Genomic DNA, 24,199 nt, shown 5'->3' with positions numbered 1-24,199 from the left:
TGACAGGTCTCAATACTGGCCTATGAGTAAGGGTCAATAAGAGCAAGTGAGCATGTAATTCAGAGTTATAAGCGGTGGAAGAGATCCGCACCAGGGTAAGGTGATCATCATAATGAGAAATGGGCAGCTGCAGAAACCAAGGAAGTGAGGCAATCAGAGACAAGGGAGACAAAAGGAAAAAGACAAACAAACAACAGACTAAGATTAGGGCAAAACGGTGAGAGAATGTAAACGAGCCAAATAGTGGAAATGAGATCAAATGAGTACCAGGGAAAAGTGAGCCCCAAAAGATGCTCACTCACATTCATCCCAACATCCCAAAAGAGAGGGCAATTTTCTCTTCTGAGCTTCATTCAGTTTCTGTTGTAAAATGTCCAGAGCCCTCCTATTTCTTCCACTGGTGAACACTTGCTCACTCACCTGGACACATCTCTCTTCCAATCTCTCTGTCTTCAGCTCCTTGCATATTCAACATCCACAAATCTTCTCTTTGCTTTGATTGTAAAACACTTCAAGGCTGGAAAAGTGGAGCCCTGCTCATAGAGGAAAAAAAGGTGGGGGAGGGGATATCACTTTCCCAGTAAACAGAAATATGAGAAAGAGCTGTTATCTGAGGATACTATATGATAACTCATACAAAACCTGTCAGGATAGCAATGCGCCTACCTCACCAAGCGTTTGGGATGGCTTCCAGCTTTCTGGATTCACAAACTCCATCTGTCAGCTGTTCAAGTGACAGCCAGACAGACTAACATATTAGGAAATACTCAAGCACTTGATAAACACATCAGAATGTTATTTATAAAGATAAAAATAACTAAGAATGGGAATATCCATGTCAATGAATCCACTCTTTCCATTATACAATAATCTTAAGAAAAGGCAATTAATATAATCAAAAGTTACATGGGGGGAAATGGCCTCATAGCAAGGCTAATGTATTATGTCTGATCCACCCACCTCCCCTATATGTCAAGGAGTTGGATAGTACTTAGGGATTTCTCTCTATTTGATACAACCTAGAGATACACTGCGGAGAAGGCAACGGCACCCCACTCCAGTACTCTTGCCTGGAAAATCCCATGGATGGAGGAGCCTGGTAGGCTGCAGTCCATGGGGTTGCGAAGAGTCAGACATGACTGAGCGACTTCACTTTCACTTTTATGAATTGGAGAAGGAAATGGCAACCCACTCCAGTGTTCTTGCCTGGAGAATTCCAGGGATGGGGTCGCACAGAGTCGGACACGACTGAAGTGACAGCAGTAGCAGCATCAGAGATACACTGATTGTCCTTTCTTCAAGGTATCTTATCAGTGAAAAATTTTTGCTTCGGGCACAGCTCAATATAATACTGCAGGCTGCAGTTAAAAAAAAAAAACACTCTGTGAAATAATTTTTGACTCATAAAGAGTTGTAAAAATAGTAGAGAGTTTCTGGTTTTTGGAAAGTCAAAATTGTAACTGTTCATCAAAAAATGTCTCTCCATATAAGCCTGAAGTGAGAAGTAAAACTTGAAACATCTCAAGAAAGACAGAAGGCAGAGAGATGGTTTATCATAATCAAGACCTCAGAAAACATGAAAGAATAGGATGTCTGGTGAATTAATTAATAAGACCAGCTCTATGGCCTTCTCATCAAGGTCTGTGCCTCAGTGTTGAGATTTAGAGGTTTAGGAGGATTCTAGGTGGGATTTCCCAATCCTCTTCCATAAAGGGACATAAAGTGGACCCACTACAGAATCCTACAGATATTCATGAGGTAGAGTGGGGTCTGGGTATAATCAGAGCTAGACAGTGGAGAAAAAGTCAGACATGACCCTGCCCACCCAGAGCTTACACCACAGCTCAATAAAGAAATTACACCAATAATTACAAATAAGGGAATTAAAAAAGCAGAAATATTGGACACTGTGGAAATGTAGAGCAGAGGGGACCTAATCTAACCTGGGAAAGAAAGCCTCACTGAAGGAGAGATAAGTAAGGATTAGATGGGCAAAGAGGTAAAAGAAGATATCAAGAGAAATGAAATGGAATATATAAAAGGAATCAAGCCCCATGCTTCAGAAGAATGAACGAGATCTAACAAGGCCAAAGTACAAAACACTAGAAATAAGCCATGAAGCCTGAGGCAAGCAAATACAATCCTGCAAGTCATTTTAAGGAATTAACCCTAAACTGAGCAGAAAGCCACAAAAAGGACTGGAAACGGTTTGAAAAAAAGATGTGACATGATTAGATCTGCTATCACACACACACATCCTTTTGTCCATAGTACAAGAGAAGAAGTGTGTACAGGGGTGAAAGGTAGGAGGCAAGATGAAGGCTGGAGGACCCCTGAGAGGTTGTTTCAGCAATCCAGTAAGGGGACTGGGCTGGCTAAGAGAAAAAACAACAGGACAAGATGAATATTAGAGGGAGATGTAAGGAGAAAAAGTTAATGATAATTTGCTGGTTTGAAGCTTGAGTGATGACAGTAACCTTTAATGAGAGTGGGAACATTGGTTTGGGAGGAAAAAGATACATTCAGTTTGAAATATCAGGCATACATATATGGAATAGAGAGACGTATGGGCTGAAAACTTGCATTTAGAATTTTTGTCATAAAGAGAGTAATTGAAATTCTGAGGGTAACAGATAAAATCACCAAAAGAGTATATAGCTAGGGGATCTCCCCAGCAGTTCAGTGGTAAAGACTCTGTCCTTCCAATGCAGGGAGTGGGGGTTCGATCCCTGGTGGGGGAACTAAGATTCTGCATACCGTGTGGCACAGCTAAAAAAAAGAAAAGAGAGTGTAACTAGGAAACCTTAACAGTGAGTTTACATATTTACAAGGAAGTTAAACTCTGGCTTTTGACTTTATAGGCTCTTAATCCCCTAAGAGAAATATGCAAAATAATTTAATATATGATAAAAAATTGGCATTTCTAATCATAAACAATTGATTTCTCCCAAATTGTGCTGAGATTGTTTAACTATCTGGAAAAAACACTTAGTGAGACTCCTATTTCATACCACATACCAAAATAAATCTAAACTGAGTAAAGGGTTAAAAAATGTATTTTTTTAATTTATACATCAAAAAAGTAGATGGACCTGATAAATAAAAAGCTTCTTATTAATGAGTAAAGAAAAAAGATGAACTGACAGAAAAATGGGCAGTATAACAAATACTCCAAGAATTAACAAAAAGCCAATAAACATATCAAAACAAAGCTTCACCTCCATGGTAATCAAACAAATGAGAACTGAAAGAATGAAGAATTGATTTTTATATCAAATTGAAAATTTTCTCTTTAATGCTAAAACTCAAAAACTGGCAAAGGTCAGGGAAAGAGCCTCTCACACACAACTGGTGGGAATATAAACTGGTACCATCTTTCTAGAGATAATCTAGTTACATATATTAGGTCTTAAAGTTGTATGCTGAGTGGCAATTGGGACACCAGGATCACCATTTTGTAGGTACAGGAACTTAGAACAAAATTCTCAGTCACCTGCAATGTATCTTAGAAGATCCTCAAATTTATCAGTATGTCATAATTTCAGATACAAATGTAGCATCATATATGTATGTTAAAATATGCATATAAATAAGACCAAAAAGGAAAATTAATCATCACCATGGGGATATGAATTATGAATGATTTTCCCCCTCTATTTCCCATATTTCCTCAATTATTTATATTCTGCCTTATTTTAAAAAAACTAACGTTAGGAATTCTCTGGTGGTCCAGTCGTTAGGACTCTGCACTTTCACCGCTGAGGGCCTGGCTCAATCCTTAGCTGGGGAACTAGGGTCGCACAAGCTGCACAGCATGGCCTAAATAAATAAATAACTTAAATCTCTCAGAATATCTATCAATTTGTTAGCCACTATCATCTCTGAGGAATAAGATTATGGTACACTTTTTTCTTTTTTCTTGCTGCGCCATGTGGCATGTAGGATCTTCTCCAACAAGGGATTGAACCTTTGGCCCCTGGATTGGGAGCACAGAGTCTTAACCACTTGACCACCAGAAAAGTCTGAAACTTTTGTTGTCATAAGGCCTTTCCTTTTGTAATGCTTGAAAGTCTTCCTGTAGAAATAAATAACTCTATAATCACAGAAAAAAGTGAAAAAGTATAATCAGAGATGAGCACAGAGACTTATGTGCAAGGATCACATTGTTACTATAATTTTAAGAAAATATAGGCAAGTAAAAATTGATAGTGTATCAATATGACAGATTATGAAATTGTTAAGACTCATGTTTTCAAAGAATATGCATGAGAATACAATATGTTAAAATAGGAGACTACAAAACACTAAAAACAAAAAATATGCACATATATACCAGTACTAAAGTAAGCATTCAGTAAACAGAACCTATTATCAACTACACATATATACACAAAACACACACATAAAAAAGGGCAGTGGAAGACCCTCCAAAGTGTCAACAACTGATCTCTAGGTCATTTAATGGGTTACTTTATTTTGTCCTTTATATTCTTCTACATATTTCATTTTTCCTGCAATAAACATGAATTACTTTTATAATCAGAAAAACATCTTAAAGTGAAAGATCTGGCTCAGAGTTTTAAAAACTACCTCCCTCCCCCCAAAAAAAAACCTTTTTTTTAAAATGCCACATCTAATGGATATGGTATAGGTTTCCCATTCAGAATAAGATCAAAGTGGCAAAGTGAGCTGTACTGAAACTCAAGAAACTTTACTCTGCCATAGCCCATGTGAACAGGCTATTTATCTGAAAAAGGTGACAAATCAGGTAATATTCCAAGTCCTTCCAGTTCCAACACTCTGTGAAACCCTTGACTAAATGAGTTAATTCACATAAAACACTTATACAGATACATGCCACACAGCAAGCACTCAGCAGGAGTCCGGAAATATCACGTTTGAGGAGGACAAGTCTGTCATATCTACTCTCTAGTTGTGGATCATCCAAGCTGTTTGTCTACATCAAAAGTTAGCAAGCATTGCCTTTGCAGTCTGAAAACAGAACTAGACAATATGTAAACAAGTGAGCTTGTTTGTTTCAACAATTTTTTTTTTTTTTTTAACAAAAACAGGTGGTAGACCAAATTTTAGCCCATGGGTCAGTTTGCTGACATCTGGCTTCTAAGTCAGCCAGAATGGAACGCTTACACAAATAAGATAATGTGAAATATCTGTTCGTGATTTTAAGATGCTAAAAGGATCAAACTTAATCCAGATTTTGGGGAAACAAATATATATACATATACATATATCCAACTTCATCTTGCTACAATTTACAGGGACCTAGCATCCTCCTCATGTCTTGTAAGGTTTCTCTCTGCTGCCACTTGGCTACTCCTCTAGAAACGGCTGAAGGATTCTGGGAAGGTGTTTTTCAAGAACTGAAACCACAATTCCTTACATAAGGCCACAACTAAATGTACTGTTTTGTGAAGCCCTTCTTAATTTGCTTGTTGGCCCCAAGTAAAGTATTCCTCCAGGCTGCAGCAGCCCACTGGACCTACATTTTCTGCAGCGTTGGATCGACAGCAGTCATCTATTCTCTTACAGGCCTCGATTTCCTCATTAAAAATTAGATCTTGTGAAGGCTAAATAAATGCACAACTGTTTCAACCAGTGCCTGGTACCCGTTAAGTGCCAAATAAACGCGGTTTAAAATATTATCACAGATCTGCTCATATATATATTTTCCCGTACTACACTGGGAAGCGACTTCCCACTTGGCAAGGCTCCGAGGTCACTCACTCTTGTAGTCCCGCCTCTAAATTCTAGGTAATATTTGGCAAGTAATGGATAGTAAACTTTTGTTGTTAGACATAAACGTTTCCATATGTGCTATCGCGTACATACTGTCCACTGAGCTTTGTAGAGAAAAGAAGACAGTGACCGTTCAACATGAGAGATCAAGAAACCGGCTCGGTATCCCAGGGAATTACAGCTCAGGTCTCCAAACTCTCTCGCTAGTGCGTTTCACACTATTTGCTTTCTCCTTTTAAGTCCCTTCAAATTTTTAAAGTTTGAGCTGCAGGACTGTTGGGGGAAACAGCTTGTACCCAAACGAAGAACTCTGGCCCCCAGGATTTCGTTTCCGAACTCGGGTCCTAGGTCTCGGTAATTTATCTGTTACTCAATCATCATTCACTCATTCACGCCCTCATCTTCTTAGGCGTGTTCTGTGTGCCAGGCCCTGGTGAGCAGTGCTGAAGCTGCAAGCGGGGATGGGCCGCCAGGAGCTCGGGGGCCCCGCCCCGGTACGCAGTAATTCGGGGAGAACGAGGCCCGGGCGGGTTTCCCACATAAACCAGGGCCGCCGCCACTGCCGGGAGGCGTGCGGTGTCTGTCTTTCCCTTCCCCTGGGTCCCGCCCGCTCACCGTGATGTCCGGGGGCTCCCCACAGGGCAGCGACCACCGTCCGTGAGGTACACGGAGACCCAGGGGTTAGAGTCACCTGCCGAGGCCGGAAGAACAGCGGCGCGGCCGGTAGTGCGTCATCAGAGGCCCGGCGGCTCTTGTCCGGCGCAGCCCTCGGCTGTCTAGGAATTGAGAGGAGCCTCTCGATAGCTGCCTCATAGAAGGCGATCCCCGTCGGTGTCCCTCCAAGCCCAGTGGCATGCCTGATGTCCCATGAAAGACTGCCTTGCCCGGAATACAGTGAACACCTCATGCCTCGGGAAAACTGTAGATGGGGGCGTTAGGGTTGGAAAAAATACTAGGTGGGTGTCAGAACGGGCCATCTCAGCAAGGGAGCAACACGTTCCATCTACAGAATAGCTCCTGGCACTTCCCTACTGATCCAGTGGCCAAGACTCCGTCCTCCCATTGCAGGAGGCCCAAGTTCCATCCCTGGTCAGGGAACCAGATCCCACATGCTGCAAGTGATCCTGTGTGCTCAACTAAGACCTGTGGCAGCCAGATAAGTAAATACTTTTTTAAAAAGTGCTGGCCCTACCTTCTCCCCTTCCCTTGACTTATAGGCAGTGGGGACAGCCCATAAATGCTGGCTCCTTCCTCAGCATAATGGTTCCTTGGACTCTCATCTAAACAGATCCTACCTTTTGGGAACTGAGTTATAACTTTACATCTCCCCTCTCTGACCTGTTTCCTCTCAACAGCCAAGACCTCTTTGCTTCTTACTGTCAAGCTTCAAGTAGATTTGGTGTAACTCCCAGCAGCGGTGATGGGAAATCCAGACCAGCTCCAGGGGCAGGACTGAGCCTAAGGGCTTTGCTGGCCCCAGTCTGCCCAGTTGAGGGCTCACCACCACCAGGGGACAGAACAGAACAGTGGCTCAGGAGCTCCTGCCGTTGACGTCTACGCCTGAGGCAGTCAGCTGGCACTGTACTCCATGTTGAACTGTGAAAGTAAAAATGTTTTCCCCTGAGTCAAATTAGGGTTGGTTTATCTCATCCACACCTATCCACAGGAACGCGTTTCCCTGGTGGTTCAGTGGTAAAGAACCCGCCTGCCAAGGCAGGAAACAGAAGACTCCAGTTTGATTCCTGGGTCCGGAAGATCCCCTGGAGAAGGAAATGGCAATCCACTCCAGTATTCTTGCTTGGGAAATCCCATGGATAGAGGAGCCTGGAAGGCTACAGCCCAGGGGTTGCAAGAGTTGGACACAACTTAGCGACTAAACACCACCACCCACAGGACTATGGCAGGCTTCTGCAACCAGGCAGCCTTTAAATAAAGGGTTACAAATCCCTTTTAATCGCCTCATTTCATCCCAACCGCCTAACCCTGAGTGGAAGAGAGCATTTACGTTCAGAGCTGTTAGGGATTTGTTCTGGGTTGGAGCTAAGTGAGCAGCAGGGCCAGAGTAGAATACTCTCAAGAACTTTGGGAAAATAATCTTTTCCACAGCGGCACGTCTGACTTGTGTCCAGTGGCCCAAGGCGAGAGAAGTCAGCTCGGCAGGAGTCCCAGGGTCTGGAGGAAGCTGTCCTGGCGCTGGTATGAGCCCCTCCTTCTCCAACCCATTCCCCTCACCCTCCCACCCAGTCGATTCCTTCCGCCTCCCCGCCCCTCGCCTCGCTCTTCCCCACCCTCATACCTATTCTTTCCCTGCCTGCCCTGGCCTCATCCCCAGCTCCCAGCACAGCGCCCACTCCCCGGTGGCAGCCTCCTCCTCTCCGTAGCTAACCTCAGGCTGCAGCCTCTTCTCCGCTTTCCTTCCCAACACACCCCCTCCCAGCGCCTGACTAAAGCCAGATCCTCCCTTGGCCAAACTGCCGATCCCTCCTTCCCCTCCATCCTCTGCACTCCTGGCTCACCCGGGGGTCTCCTAGGTGCCAGCGAGGCCAACCCAGATCCGGGACCTTCAGTCAGCGCGCGAGCGCGGCTCAGTGAACCAGCCGGGGAGAGAGCGCCAGCCTGCAGGCTCTTGCCCGCAGCTCCACGAAGCGAGGAGGGGTCTCCATCTTTGCGGTTCTCCCGCTCGGTTCCTCCTGTTGGAACCCCGGGAAAAGAGGCCGGCTGTGGGGCCAGGACCCAACTCGGTCCCTACTATAAAATGAATTTCCAATGAACCTGTCTCAAAGGACTAGGTGAAATCATGGGAGAATGAATCATCTTGAAGAGGGCAAGCCTTTGATCTGACAGTAAATGGTAAATATCTGAACAGCAAAGATCACAGTAAAGGGACTGACTGTAAACTGGGGGAAATACTTGCAGCACATATGGCAGATGAGAAGAGTCACGTCTTTATTACAGAATTGGTAGAAATAAATTCTTAGGGCTTTCCTCTGGCTCAGCTGGTAAAGAATCTGCCTGCAGTGCAGGAGACCTGGGTTTGATCCCTGGGTTGGGAAGATCCCCTGGAGAAGGGAAAGACTACCCACTCCAGCATTCTGGCCTGGAGAATTCATGGACTGTATAGTCTATGGGGTTGCAAAGAGTCTGGACTCGACTGAGCGACTTTCGCTTTCACTTTTCACTTTAGAAATAAATTCTTAAGAGGATCAACAACCCAACAGAAAAAAAAAAAAAAAAAAAAGGTTCACTCATAACTGAATGCAAACTAAAATATGAGAGCATTTTTAATTTATCAGAGCAGAAAAGACAAACAATAGTATTATAGAGGATTCAGCGAAGTGGGCATTTTCACACACACTGGAAACTGCTTTTGCAATTTCTATCTAAATATCAAATGCACATACCCTTTATCAATTTATCCTGCAGACAAAATTGTATGCATACAACTTTGTCTGCAGGATAAATTGATAAAGGACAGTATGCTGGGATATTCATCATGGCATTGTTTGTAAAAGCAAAAGAGAAAAGAACCTACATGACCACCAGTAGGGCACTTGCTCCATGAATCATGGGACATCCACACAACAGAATATCACACAGCAGTGAAAAAGAATGAGATAGATCTTACAGGCAAACAAACCATCTCCAAGACACAGTTTAAAAAGACACAGTTTAGTATCCTAAGCTCATGTGTGCGCATGTGTGTGGGGGGAAATATAAGACTATAAATGCATGTCTGGGAGGATCCCCAAGAAATTGACAAGTTATCTGTGATGCACATATTGGGGTACTCTGGGCTGGGAGGGACACAACTTCTTTGCTGTCTGCTCTTGTACCACCAAACTTCTTACCACAGGCAAGCACTGCTGTTCCCATTAAACAAAGCACTTTTAGATAAGGAGAGGGGTTCTTGGGGGCACAGTGAGAAGACAGCTTGGGTGAGGGGATAATGGTCTTTAGTCTCAGTTATCTTAATCCTGACTGTGACTACTGACTATGAAAATGTAAAAAAATTAGTAATCCAAAAAAGTGGGGGCATATGTATACCTATACCTGATTCATTTTGCTGTACAGTAGAAGCTAACACAACAGTGTAAAGCAGCCATGCTTCAATAAAAACTTATTTCAAAAAAAAAGAATAAAGAGAATGTAGATAATAAGAGAACTACCCTCCTCAGGTGAAGTCTAAATGGCATTTAGCAGAGTGCCTAGCCCACAGGAACCCCCTCCAGCTAACAGAGCAGTTATAACCTTGCTATTGGCCCAGCATGAGGCCCTGGGTAGCCAAATAGCCCGCTAGGACTTGGGTTGCCTCCTCACACGCAGGCTGACACAGGGCAGCCCCAGAGAGGCGCAAAGAAACCAGGATGTCTCGGGTCTGGGCTAGGCCCCATTGGTCAGAGATCATGTGTCACAGCGGGGGGTACTGGACCCGATCCTCTGTGCCCCGAAGGCCGGCTCATTCCATCTGTTTCTTCTCCTCTGGCCCTTGCTGCTGCCTGGGTCAGAATCCAGGGTCTCTCCTAGACTCTGACAGAAGTGGTCTGTATGGTCTCCAGAGTCTTTTCTCCCCTCACCAGCCCAGCCTCCACTCTCCACAGCTATAACTGCATGTCACAAACACTGGGGTTACATATATTCTCCAGCTGAATCCCTTCACCTGGCATTAGGTCCTTGGCAACTGACCACTGTATTTCCCCTCTTATTCTGCTGCTCCCCACTACCCATTCCACACCCCACAAGAACATCTTACCACTCCAAACAAGCCATGATCTTTTTCTTAATTTTTCCATTCTGATCATGAGAGTAATTTAGGCTCACTGTAGAAAATGTAGACAATGCAGGAAAATTTAACCACTGTTAATACTTCAGGTATTTATTTCCTTCCAGTCTTTCCTAGGCATATATTAATACATTTAAGAAAAGTGAAGTGCCTATACACACCACTGAATTTTATACTTTGCATGTTTCATTTAATATTATTGCAAATGAATATTTGATCATATCACTAAAGATTCCTTAAATTATGATATTTAGTGGTTGCAGAACATTCCACCACATATAATCATTCTACTATTGTTAGTCACTTGGATTGTTTTCATTTTTTGTAAAATATTAACACTGACAAGAATATAAACCATTGTCAAAATAATGTTTTAGTTTTCTAAAAGTGGTACTACTGTATCAAAGGATTATCAACATTCTTTTTTAAATCATTTGGCTTCCAATAAAATAATGGGTTAAAATGGTTTAAAATATATGAACAACAATGATGGGACAGGGAAACAAATTTCTAGAGGATAGAAAATGGATGACATAGTGGTTCATCCACAATAAAATTAGATGGAGGGAGTGATAGCTTGAAATACTTGTTGAGGGCAATGCAGTGAAAGGAGGCAGCTGTCTACTTGCCAAACTCCAGATGACTTGGGACTTGGAAATCGCTGGTGCAATGAAGGGTAAGATGGAACAGGGCTAACAGTAAGTGCATCAGGGGTCTTCTCTGGTGGTCCAGTGGCTAAGAATCCGAGCATCCACTGCAGGGGGGTGGGTTCACTACCTGGTTGGGGAACTAAGATCCATGCATGTGGTACAGCACCACCAAAATTTTTTAATTTAGTTTAAAAAAAAAGCATCAACTGAAAACCTGTAGTAACACTTGATCCCCTTCTCTCTCACTCTAGAGAGTCACTTACATCATCCAAACCCCAGACAAAAACATGAGATGATTTTTTTTGCCAAAAGATCTCTGCATCCTGGCATTTAGAGTCTTCAGGGAAATAACTTGTTCACTACCAACCACTCTGGAGGGAAGCCTTTTGCTGAGTCAAGCCCAGTACCTGCCTCCACACCACACAAATATACGCATGTTTATATCTGAGGGTGTAAGAATCACAACGTATTTGAGGAAATCCTCCAAAGAGAGTCAACAAGATAAACAAAAAGAAAAAAGGACCCAGACCAGGGGAATGAAGGTGGTGAGGCAATTCAGTGACAGAAAAGACTTTAAGGAAAATCCTTCTAATTAGAATACTCAGATTTAAGAGGCATCTGTAAAATAAGAATAGTATGCTACACAAAAGGAACAAACTGAAACAAGACAAGGCTCTTAGAAATTAATTACTGCCAAAATACTCACTAGAAAGGTTGAAAAATAATCAAGGTGCTCTCCCAGAAAATGGTATAAGTCAAGGAAATGAAAGTAGTATAGTAAGTAGTTGAGGATCAATCCAGAAGTTACATTTGATTGACAGGAATTGCAAAAACAGTGAAAACAGAGAAAAAAAAAATATAGAATGGGAAAACTGTCAGATAAATAACAAGAAAATTTCCTAGAAGTACTTGAATTGCTAGATTGAAAAATTTCACTGAGTCCATTAGGGAATTCAGTATATCAAGGATAAACAGGGGACTTTAAGAGCTTGAAAGGGATGGGGAAAGAGATCACAAAAATGTGAGTTCTATTTATTGTCAAAGAAGTAAAAAACAGACTGTAATCAGGCATCTAATTAGCAATGTCAGATGCTATACGTCAGTGAAGCAATGCCTACAAGCTCTGGGGGTAAATTTTCAACCTAGAATTCCACAGCCAGTCAAACTACCAAACAAGTGTGAGGGCAGAGAAAGCTGTTTCCCATACATAGGCACCCAACAATTTTGCCTTCCACATACTCTCTTTGGTAAGTGACTTGATGCTCTGAGGTGAAACGAGAGAGGAAACAAAAGGTAGATGTGGAATTTAGGATGCTATGTACCAGTTTAACAACTGGACAGTAGGCATAAAGAATACCAAGGACTGGGCCTTCCCTGGTGGTCCAGTGGTTAAGACTCTGCATTTCCACTGCATGGAAGATGGGTTTGATCCCCGATCGGGGAGCTAAGATCCCACGAGCTGTGTAGTGTGGTCAAAAAAAAATATTTAATTAAAAACAAACAAACATCATGGACAGACTAAAGCAGGAGGCTGGAGGTCTCTGGAAGGGATATATACAGGGGAAAAGGGGACTCAAAGAGCGTCTAATTGGATGGAGAATTTGGAAATAACTGAGGATGTGTTAAAAGCAACCAGCACAGGGGAAAAAGAAAGACAACTAGAAACTTCAATAAAAACAAAATGCTGCTCCAAAAAGGAAACAGAATCACAATAAATTACTTACATCTGCAGTGAACATGTATACAGTCATAATAACATTCATGCTGTTTATTTCAACTTTCAGAACAAATCAATAAACAAAGCATAAAAGACTATGGTTACAGAACAGAATTTAAGAATTGTCAGACTTGACACTTTCAGAGGCAGAAAGGTGGACAAGGGGAGGAGACGGAGCATCCCACATTCTACCAAAATTCTACATCCCACATTCTACCAAATGGAGAATTAGAGATACTGTTTATAGTTAATAAAATAAAACTAAGTTTGTGATTATAATAAATATTTTTCCTGATTATAAAATTTTTGTTCCTTATAAAAAATATGAAAATTACTTAAAAAAATTTTAATCGCCTATAATTCCATTATCCCTAGGACCTGGGTGTGAGCCCAAGCTCTGCAATTTATCATTTGTATGGCTCCGAAAGTCACTTAAACATTTATAACTTTTTTTAATATTTCCTTCATGTATTTTATCTATATATTTTAAAGAGTATACAGTGTATGTAACAACATTTTACGAGAACTGCACTATATACACAATTTTGAATCCACATGTTTTTAACTTTAAAGCCCCAAGTAAAACTCTGGATACAAGTATCATGCTCTTCTATACTTGTATATATACTTCTTGGCCATGGGGAGGTCAGAGGTTTCCCAGAGATGGGCCTGAGCCAAATATTAAAAGAAACCAAATATTAGGCAAAGCAGAAGGAGGCTGTGGGGCGTGGTGGCGAGAGATCACAGGCACCACAAGAGCAAGTTGCCTCCAGGCCGCAGTAAAGGTGCATGAGAAACGAAACCAATAGGCTGGAAAGAGATGATGAAGAGCTTGGCATATAAATCATGTTAAGGGATCCAGCTTTCCAGTGAGAGACATGAAAAAGGGGAAATGCAGGCCTTGCTTGGTTTGGCACCTCAGGACCTAGCACCATGTCTGCCACAATGAGAGTGCATAATAACTATTTTTGTCATCAATGCCTGATACACTGGAAGCCAGAAATGGCTCCTGGGTTTCCAGTCTGGGTGCTGGATGATGACACCATTTACTGAGGGGGGCGGGCGGAAATCCAGGAGGAGCAAAATTGAAAAGGTTATGTGTCTGGGCAACACCCCTAGAGATTCTGTGGTCTGATGTTGATTTTGAAAAATGTCACTGGGAATTCTCTGGCAGCACAGTGGTTAGGATTCAGCACTTTCACTGCAGGGGCTGGTGTTCACTCCCTGGTCAGGGAACTAAGACCCTATAAGTCACACACAGTCAAAAAATAAAGTTACCATTCTGCTGCAGGTGTGGGTGATTTCATAGTACATCCCCAGGTGTGATTTGAGACCCCAAAGGATCCTCGGATTAGCCTCAGGGAGTTTCTATGTCTCCACAAATGAACACAAAACTGAGCGTGCAATCTGAGTTTCTCCTAAAGAGGATCCACAACCTCCACCAGATTCTCAAAGGGACCGTGACCCTAGAAAGGTTAGGCACACAGGTGGGGAAGTGACAAAAGTGGGAGGACAGCCACCTAGAGGAGAGAGTGGACCCACAGCATGGTGGAAGGACTAGCTTCTTGAGCCTGGAGGATTCACAGCTAACTGTGTTTGAGAGGCAGGGGTGTGTGCTTATGTGCCAGTATGCTGATGAGGAATCTCTCCCCCAGGCCCCCAAAGCACCCGTACATGATTTTACTTTTGTATCCCTTTGCTCCACGTAACATACATCTGTTGGTCTCACTTAAAGGTAAAAACAGACTTCTGCATTCAACCCTTAATGCTCATCATTAGGCCTAGCTCTGTCTGAGAGCTGAAAGACTGATAGTTCTCAGCAACTTAAGAAAATGAGGCTTCAGAGTTTCCATCTACTTCTGGCAAGACCAGCCTAGGAAGAAGGGAGATGAAGGGACTTCCCTGGCGGTGCAGTGGTTAAGACTGTGAGCCTCCACTGAAGGGAGGATTCGATTCCTCCTGGGGGATCTAAGTTTGCATGAAAAAAAAAAAAAAAAAAGAAGGGCGATGACCCCAAGGAAAAGGAAAACCTAAGTCACGTTTGATTACAAAGTGTAGTCACTTCTCTCCTACCAGAAACCCTACTGGAAAAAGTAGCTGGTAATTTATTTTGAGGGTTGGAATTGAATTGGGAGGGAAAGTTGTTATGAGGTGGGGAAGGATCTGATCTGTTTAGCAACCTATTAGGCTCATATGATTAGTGTAGGATCGGGGTCCTGAACCTGAGTGTGATTTGCGGAAACCCAGATCTGGAGATGAAATACAAACAAAAATGTAAAAAGTCATTTTGTAGAATGGGGGAACAGAAAAGCATCTTATACAGAACTTGTTTTGCTCATATAAATAAAATGTTTGGTATATTCACGTGAAACACAGAGGAGTCAGGTCACAGAGTCTCAGTAGCCAAGGGTTGTCAGAAGCAGAGAAGCCGATGCACTCAGTGTCCTTTCCTGCTGAAGCAGAACACTGTCTTATACAAGAGGTCCCCTCCACCTCTGATCACACACATCTGTGACCTGCAGGTTTTACTTGTCAGCAGTGGTTCACTCCCTTCCAAAGTTTTAAAAAATACTGAGGCCTAAAACAGAAAAATTTTCAAGTGTCTCAGATAATTCTAACATGCAAATGAGGTTAAAAAACCAATGTTGTAAAACACTGGGTCAGTGATTCCCAAACCTAGCTTTACATGATAATCATCTGGATAGCTCTTCTGAACTCCCTACGAATAGAGGAGATCACAATCAGCTATGACTTAAGTGTTCAGTTAGTTACAAGGATAAAAACACAATGTGAGAAAAAAGAAAAAAAACATGACGTGAGGCTCTGTTTAACCATCTTAATGGTCACAAATCTTGGCTATCTTTCAGGAAAGCACACTTTTGGCCTCTTAGTGTATTAGTGTCACCAATTTACCCTGAATCTTCAGACCTGCTCGCCCTCTCTGAGCCTCCTGATCACTTGGGGAGGAAGATACCTAACTTGTTCCTAATCTCAGCAGAGACGTGGTATTTTTGGGTCTTTCCCCTTCCAGACTGGAAACAGAAAGAGTCACCATCAGGGTCTATGAGGGCATGAGCACTTTTGGTTCTTACTTGTGACTTGTATTGATTTTTTGTGTCTGTATGATTCAGAGTGAAACTGGGAAGAGAAGTCAAGCATGCTTTGATGAAAGACTGTGGTTAAAGGGGAAAACAAGTTAAGAAGTTAATAAGCTTTTTGTGTATGCCTTTTGTATGGCAAAGTACTCTGTAAACTACAAAACGTTATGTAACTAATATTCAATCCTGTAGAAATGAGACAATAAATGCAAGGACTTACGCACAAGAGCTGCCCTTAAGTGCTTTCACCAGGTACAGCATTTACAATAAATACTTGCATGCTGAGAGTAGGATGGAGATAGACCCAGAAATCAAGAGAAGAGACTCAAACCCTATCTTAAATTTGCTGTTTGCTGGTCACTCTAAGGCACACCCCCAAATCTGTCAGCTCTGCTTCTTCACCTAAAAATGAGACTATCTACCCCTTTCTCAGACTCTCCCATAGATTTGGGTGGGGTTACATGTGTAAGACATGGAATGAACATGGCAGAACAAAGGGAACCTGGATTTAGGACTTGGGTCTGAACACAGGCTTGTTACTTAGTCTTGGTTAAATGACCTCTCTCAGATAAAGGGGACAAACAGCTCTTTCAGTTTAACAGGGATTAAGGTAATGATCTCTGTGAAAACACGATATAAGTGCCAGGAATTATGACTCTACACAAGAGGGTACACAAGGAATCAGGTTCTATATAAATACAAGGCAGTATTATTACATGACTCTACCTATTGCATAGTTGTAGAAACTGTTTTCCCAGGAATAAAGGCTCAAATGCTAACAAAGGTATCTTACCTTAGCCAGTTTCTTCCTCCTCCTAAAAGTTCTCATATGCCAATATTTCTGAATTTCCAAAGAAAACCAAATTAAGACCTTAGGAATCCCACTCTGCCCCCTCCCTCTCTGTTCATTTTCCTCTTGGGTCCTCTCAGAAGTACAAGGGCTCCATTATTTCTTCTAATGACCAGATCATTTGGAAAGTGACGATGCCCAAGCTGAGCCCTCTGGCTGGCCTGGGTGGAAGAGAGCAAAGTGGGCATGCCTCCAGCTTTATTCTGTGACTCCTGTATCTGGGAAGGGGTCTGTTAGCAGTGTCTCACTCAAATGGAATGCAGTGGTAACCAGCGTTGTTATTAGAAGACTTGTTGATCTTTTCAAAGGAACATAGCCCAGCAGTGTCGGTGGCTCTGCTGTGCAGTCTCCATCCGTCCTCAAGTAACTGGCCATGCAGGCTGGGAAATGATCAGAAGAGACTCTGATTAGAGAAGAGTCTAATCCCCAGAAGAGACTGGGGATTAGCAGTCCCCAGAACTTTACCAATCCAACTGTCATGAGGTGCAGACCATGAGGGAAACAACCAGTTCCTACTTCCACCCATTTAAGGAGTGGCAGACAGTTGGATTTTTTTTTTTTTAATTTTCAAAAAAAAATTTTACCCACGGAATGGAAAACTTATCATGTTCATAGGTGAGAGTTGTTGGTGAATTGCTACCCCAAGTGGTTTCCTTCATGAGTCACTGCTTAAACCCAAAATACTAGAACACAAGGTTTAAAGCTCTCGAATTCCATCAGTCAGACACACCAATAACCTGCATGTTGCCCAGGAAAATTAAGAGTTTTCAAAAACAAAATTAAGTGAAAAATCCTTTTCCCCAGAAGGATCTTTATCACGGAGCTCTGTATGACCCATTTCTAAGAAGGCCACATCCCACTTCAGACAATATGATCACTTGGAGTACCGTTAAAAACAAAATCCTTGCCTTGAGGCCTTTGTTTTCATTTTCTTTAAACTAGCCTCTGAAATGTCTGCCTTGTGTTTTGTGCTGCACTCCTGAAAACTGTTGCTTTTTTGCTTTTTTTTGGCCACAGAGCATATGGAACTTCCCTGACCAGGGATCAAACCCATGCTCCCTAAACTGGAAGCTGAGTCTTAACCACTGGACCACCAGGAAAGACCAAAACCGTAACTTTGTAGGACAGAGCAGGGTTCATTTTCGCAGAGGAGGAAACAGCCAAGAGGTGTCATCTGACTTGGGGAGCGGGAGGTTTCGATCGGCACCTGGAGGTCTCCCTTGTCCTCTATGTGCTCTCCACGAGGTGGGTTCTGTGGTGGCGCATGAGGTGTGAGTTGGAGATGAAGGCTGCACCACACTTGGCACACTCGTAGGGCTTCTCCCCCGTGTGGGTTCTCTGGTGCACCGTGAGGCTCGACCTCTGCCGGAAGGACTTGCCACACTCATTGCATGTGTATGGCTTCTCCCCGTTATGGATCCTCTGATGAATAAGCAGGTACGAGCTGCACGTGAAGGCCTTCCCACACTCATTGCACACGTACGGAAGGTCCCCGCTGTGAATCCTCTGGTGCACGATAAGGCAAGAGAGCTGACTGAAGGCCTTCCCACACTCGCTGCAGTCATAAGGTTTCTCTGCGGTGTGAATTCTCTGGTGCACGATGAGGTGTGAAAAACAACTGAAGGCTTTTCCACACTCTTTGCACTCATATGGCTTCTCCCCAGTATGGCTTCGCTGATGCACGATAAGATTGGCGCTCTGGGTGAAGGCTTTGCCACAGTCATTACAGGCGAACGGCTTCTCCCCGGTGTGGATTCTCTGGTGAACGATGAGGTTGGAGCTCCGAGTAAACGTTTTCCCACACTCGTTACATTCATAGCATTTTTCTGTGATGTGGACCTTCTGATGCCGGGCAAGCTGTGAGCTGTAACTGAAGGCTTTCTCACATTCGTTGCACTTAAAGGTTTTCTCTAAGGAGTGGATTTTTTGATGTACAGTCAGGTTTGAACTCTGGGTGAAGGCTTTCCCACACTTTGAACAAACATAGGGTTTCTGTCCAGTGTGGATTCGCTGATGCACAACAAGGTTTGCACTCTGAATGAAGGCCTTCCCGCACTGGTGACATTCGAAGGGTTTCTCCCCAGTGTGGATTCGCTGATGCACCACGAGGTTTGCACTCTGGCTAAAGCCTTTCCCACACACGCCGCATGTAAAAGGTTTCTGCCCAGGCTGGCTTTTCTGATTTTTAACAGAGCCAGAACTGAGGGTGTATCGCTCCTCAGATTTGGGACACTTCTGGTCTTCCTCTTCTTTGAGGTTTTCAGGGAGGTGACAGTCCTTCCTTGTCACCTGTCCAAAATCTTTCTGCTCCCTCTTTATTCTTTGCCTCTTTAACATGTTCCTGTTTTCACAGGCTTCTCCTAACTTGGGTCCTTGAGGGTCAACTTTCTGGATTCTTCCTGAAACGATGAAGGGTTTTTCTGCTTCATCACAAATTTCAGTTTTTGGAACCAATAACTGTGGATTTTTGGTTTCAGCACCTGAATCAAACAAACAAACAAAAACAGAAAATGGAAGTTCCAGATTTTTATGACCTAGAAAAAGAATAGGATGGTCAATTCATAAAGATGGGAAAGTATGTTGAGTTCAGCTGTGAGCTGCAGATCATGAGCAACTGCACAGGGGAATCCAGCATCCAGACACCCTACTGGCACAGACCAGGGCAACTCTTCAACTAAGAACGGAGTGGGTGGCATTGGGATTTTTAAGGCACAGAGCAATACCGGGCAAGGAGGACAGTCCAGTTTTGTTTCTGGCTAAGACCATGGCAATGCAACCAGAGTAATGAAACTCCAGCACAGTCACTCAGGAAGGGCGATGTCAGAGAAAGAGAATGGCTGAGCCCTGGATACAACAAGCCCTGACTTTGACAACAGAAAACCCTGAAAAGCTAATCTTTTTTTGGTTTTATCTATTTCTACTGTTCTCATTTTTTTTTTTTTAACTCTACTCCATTTTTCTCCCTGTAGCTTAAAACTGCTCTTACATCTTCTTTTCTTCTTTCTTATCTTACTCTCTCCTTGTTACCTTTTTCCCCTACTGCCTCTTCACTCTTCCTTTCCTGGTTTTTTGTTTTTTGGCCACATCACATGGCTTTTGGGATCTTAGTTCCTTGACCAGTGATCAAACCTGGGCTTTCAGCAGTGGAAGTGGGGAGTTCTAGCCACTGGACCACCAGAGAATTCCGCACCCCCCCCCCTTTTGTTTTCTTTTTAAAAAAAATTTTTTTTAATTTATTTTTGGCTATGCTAGGTCTTTGTTCCTATTTGGGCTTTTCTCTAGTTGTGACAAGCGGGGGCTACGCTCCAGTTGTGATGCTCAGGTTTCTCAGTGCCATAGCTTGTCTTGTTTCGGAGCATGGGCTCTAGGGTGCCCAGGCTCAGTAGCTGCGGCTCCCAAGATCTAGAGCACAGGCTCAATAGTTACAGTGCATGTGGACTTAGCTGCTCCGTGGCATCTGAGATCTTTCTGGATCAGAGGTCGAACCTGTGTCTCCTGCATTGGCAGGCAGATTCTTTGCCAGTGAGCCACCATAGAAGCCCCATCTTCTGCATTTTTCCAGATATACAAAGGAAATAAAAACAAGTTATACTGAAAAGTTTAAAAACTTGTTTTAAATATATAAACTTTAAGTACTTCCCTGGCAGTCCAGGGGTTAAGACTCTGCACTTCCAATGCAGGGGGTGAGTGTTTGATCCCTGGTCAGGGAACTAAGATTCCACATGCTGTGTGCTATGGTTAAAAAAATTTACAAAAATTTTTTTTTACATTTTAATGTATAAACCTTAATAAATTCAATATTAATGAATACACACCAAACTGTAAATAAAACTCTCAGACATTAGCATTAAAATTTCCAAAGTACTTTCATGTATAGTATACGATTTTATTATCAAGATGAAGGTATCTCCCTTTACGTGTATGGGCGCTAAAAAAGTGCAGGGCTGTTCTCACTCACTGCTATACGTGAGCTGGGCACACAGGAAGCAGGTCCTCAACAAATCTTGTATTTACAGAATGAACAGACCCCAGCTGACAGAACAGGAAATGGAGGTTCAGAAAAAGAATGGACTTGCTCAAGGTCAGAGAGTTCTCAGAGATAGGGAAGCAACTACACTGGGGTTCCCCTCTCAACTGCTAGAGGTCAGTGTTCTCGCCATTACCTATAATGACAGAAATGGCTGGCAGAAAGGTGAGTACCGGCTGGGGAAAGCAGGGAAAGAAAACAGTGGTCTAGTCTTCCCTGGTAGTCCAGTGGTTAAGAAACAGTCTTCCAATGCAAAGGATACAAGTTCAATCCCTGGTTGGGGAACTAAGATCCCACATGCCACAGGGCAATTAAGACTGTGCACCACAACTAGAGAGCCCAAATGCTGCAACTAGAGAAGCCCTCGAGGCAACCACTAAACCCATGCTCTGCAACAAGAAAAGCCCCTGCACCACAATGAGAAGCTGGTGCACCACGACTAGTGAAAGCCCACAGCCCACTTGCTACAACAAAGACCCAGCACAGCCAAAAAAAGAAAACTAGAAAACATTGGCCATTCCTAGTAGAAGGGTGCAGCTGTTGGGAGTTCAGACCATGAATGTCTGATAAAGCAGGGAAACAGAAAAGAAGTGATATACAGGGGAATGTGCCAGAAGGACTGGGACAGAAAGCAAAATATGGGAAACAGAAGTTACTGAGAGTATGCAGAATTAAAGAGGACACAGGAATATGAAAGGTGGCCATCCTAAACTTCCCTACAACACTGGTTTAAGAAAGGGACTTGGTTTGCAAATGCTTGAGGAACTGGCTAGGGAGGAGAGAGGGTTCAGAGTATTCAGGCACAGCCCTGGCCAGGAAGACTCATGGCATGTCAGTGCCAGAGGGGCCTTGGCAGGCATGCAGTGACTGCTTCCACAACACAGGACTTATGGTGACCACACACTTGACCCAGTTACATGTCCCTACTTCACAAGTTTCCACCACTGCTAGCCAGGCATATCCTGAGTCCCAGCTTGGAGAACCAGGTGGTAAGTCAGCCATCATGACTGACTTTGGACATCATCATGGCTGACACAAATGTTCAAAATTCTCTAGAAAGTCCACAAAGACCTATGAAAACAGAACACCTCAAAAAATCACCACAAAAGGTGACCCTTCTTATCTTAGTTAGCTTCTCTTGTAGGCTCACCAAGCCACAACAAGAACAAAGCATAGGGAGAGGACATGTGTCTACATGTGTGCATAGATATGAAACTTGCTGAACAATGAATGCGATCAAAAGTTAAATTTGGAGAACTTCCCTGGTGGCTCAGTGGTAAAGAATCTGCCGGCCAAGTAGGAGACACATGTTTGATCCCCTGATCCGGGAAGATCCCATTTGCCGAGGACCAACTAAGCCTATGTGCCACAACTACTGAGTCAGTACTCTAGAGCCCAGGAACCACAACTATTGAAGCCCACGCTCCCTAAAGTCTGTGACCTGCAATAGAGAAGCCACTGCCTTTGCAGCAATGAAGACCCAGCACAGCCAAAAATAAATAAATAGGTAAAATTATTTCTTTAAAAAAAGCTAAAGTTGGAGTTTACCTGTGTTTGCCTGATGTCTTGAAACTGTGTGCAAAACAAGCCATTTCCTGTGACAAATGCACAGGCATCTTTCCGTATTCCTCTGCCCAGCTCTCCCTGACACCTTCAACACCTCAGTACTCTGTTGCTCAGGCTAGGAGACCAGACCAGCAGCCTCTGAAAAGATTTTGAGAAACCTCAATAGTCAAGATTCTGAATCAGAGAATTGACCTCACCTAGACATCCCATGTTCCCATGAGTGTCCAGTAGCTCGCTCTTGGCCAGAGTCTCTGGTAATGAAGAGCTGCCTGGGGTTGAAGCAGCAGGTGCCTCTTGTGTTGGTTTCAGGACTACAGCCATGTCCCAGAACACATTCTGCCCCTAGAAACAAGCAGGCACAGGTGGGTTTATAAGGAGATGTTGGTGGAAGGTGATATGATCATAACTTTGAGGATGAGAACATAAGCACCTATTCTTGGAGGCCATAAAAAAGAAAAAAAGAAAAACACCAACTATTAAAAAAAAAAGGGGGAAAGGAAGCCAGAGAGTCTTCCATAATCCCCAAGGTGAGTTAGGCAGAGAAGCAAGCCTGCTATCTCTTCCCCTATCACTTTGATTTCATCTCACTGCCCAAACCTAACTTGTCAGTGAGTGCATGACAAGACAAGAAAGCACATGGGGAGATTTTTCACAGTAGATCTTTCTAGATCTAAAGATCAAAGAAGCAAGGTTCTGGTCATATTATTACAGAGGGGCTTTGGGGTACCTCTGCCCTCATAGGGCTAGTCATGGTGAGGTGTAGGTTTGAAAACATACAGCCTCACGACTCAAATCGTGGTCTGTGGACAAGCAGAATCACCATCACTGGGAGCGTGTGAAAACTGCAGTCTCTGATCAATACCCCAGATCTCCTGAATCAGAATCTGCATTTTGACAAGACCCCATATCCCCTGACCCCAACCCCTGGTGATTCTTAGGCATATTAATTTGAAAAGTACAAGTAAGAGTTATCAAATCATGCCTGGACTCACCGGAAGAGTGGTTTTGTTTGTTTTTTAAATACAGAGATCTGGGGCCCACCTCCCCAGAGAATCTGATTTAACTTACATGAGATATGACATAGGTATCATGATTTTATAAAAAGCTCCCCAGGTAATTGCAAACTATAGCACAGTTTGAGAAGCACTGGTTTATAGAAAGTACTGAATGTCAACTGAATAGTATGTTTCAATTAAATTGCAAAAGACTAAAGGCCAGAGCCCTCGCCAGGAAACAAGACTCTAGGTGTGGAAGCGGAGGGACAGGGTCCCTCCTGAAATCATGTGCAACCTTTAGGACCATCCTCCCTCCCTTCTCCCTGGCCACTGCTTACCTTTTCCTCCTGTTCTGACACAGGGAGGCATGTCTGAGGCGCCTCCCCAGGAGCCCAGACTTTGATGTTTTCAGAGTGCACTTGTTGGCTGGATGCCTGGCCCGCAAAGCCTTCCTCCTCTTCCTCTTTTTTCACTGTCACTGGGCCCCAGTGGGCCAGGGCCACAGCCTCTCTCAACTCTGCAGTCATCGTCTCTGCTCAGCAGAATTCCTACGGCTGGGGGCTGCCCAGCAGAAGTCAAGCCCCATCTAATCTTTAAGTTTCAAAAGCTTCTTCCTGAGTTTCCTCCCAGGGACATGATGAGTAGCATCTACTGGGAAATCAGAAAACACTGTTAGTAGAGCAGAGGTTTGCCTGAATGCCACTAAGACCACAGGTAACCAGTGTGCAGGCAGCAGCCAATACAGCACAGGGTCTGCTC

The 24,199-nt window shown here is 43.4% G+C and overlaps 1 protein-coding gene and 1 long non-coding RNA gene across 6 annotated transcripts in view; one reads left to right on the top strand and one right to left on the bottom strand.

Annotated features, from left to right (window-relative positions):
• ZNF502 (zinc finger protein 502) overlaps positions 1-24,199 on the bottom strand; it is a 54,398-nt gene that overhangs the window by 27,364 nt on the left and 2,835 nt on the right. For 4 of the 5 annotated variants that reach the window (XM_070455550.1, XM_070455549.1, XM_070455551.1 and 1 more), the window contains exons 1-2: positions 6,373-6,475; positions 421-533 (exon numbers count right to left, since the gene is read on the bottom strand). In XM_070455550.1, coding sequence (XP_070311651.1) covers positions 421-475 — 55 coding nt within the window. In that variant the 5' untranslated portion in view covers positions 476-533; positions 6,373-6,475. Of the gene's footprint in view, positions 1-420; positions 534-6,372; positions 6,476-18,170; positions 19,333-22,642; positions 22,788-23,778; positions 24,089-24,199 lie in introns of those variants that run through there. The other variant, XM_070455552.1, reaches the window with a different exon arrangement.
• LOC139031220 (uncharacterized) lies at positions 6,502-14,055 on the top strand. The gene is made up of 4 exons (XR_011483639.1): positions 6,502-6,713; positions 6,826-6,917; positions 7,864-7,953; positions 8,289-14,055. It is a non-coding gene; the product is annotated as an uncharacterized lncRNA (long non-coding RNA).

Source organism: Odocoileus virginianus, chromosome 26 (assembly GCF_023699985.2).
Source record: "Odocoileus virginianus isolate 20LAN1187 ecotype Illinois chromosome 26, Ovbor_1.2, whole genome shotgun sequence".
Taxonomy (NCBI): Eukaryota; Metazoa; Chordata; class Mammalia; order Artiodactyla; family Cervidae; genus Odocoileus; species Odocoileus virginianus.
The sequence above is the reverse complement of the archived record's forward strand: the minus strand, read 5'-3'. Positions and strand labels throughout refer to the sequence as shown.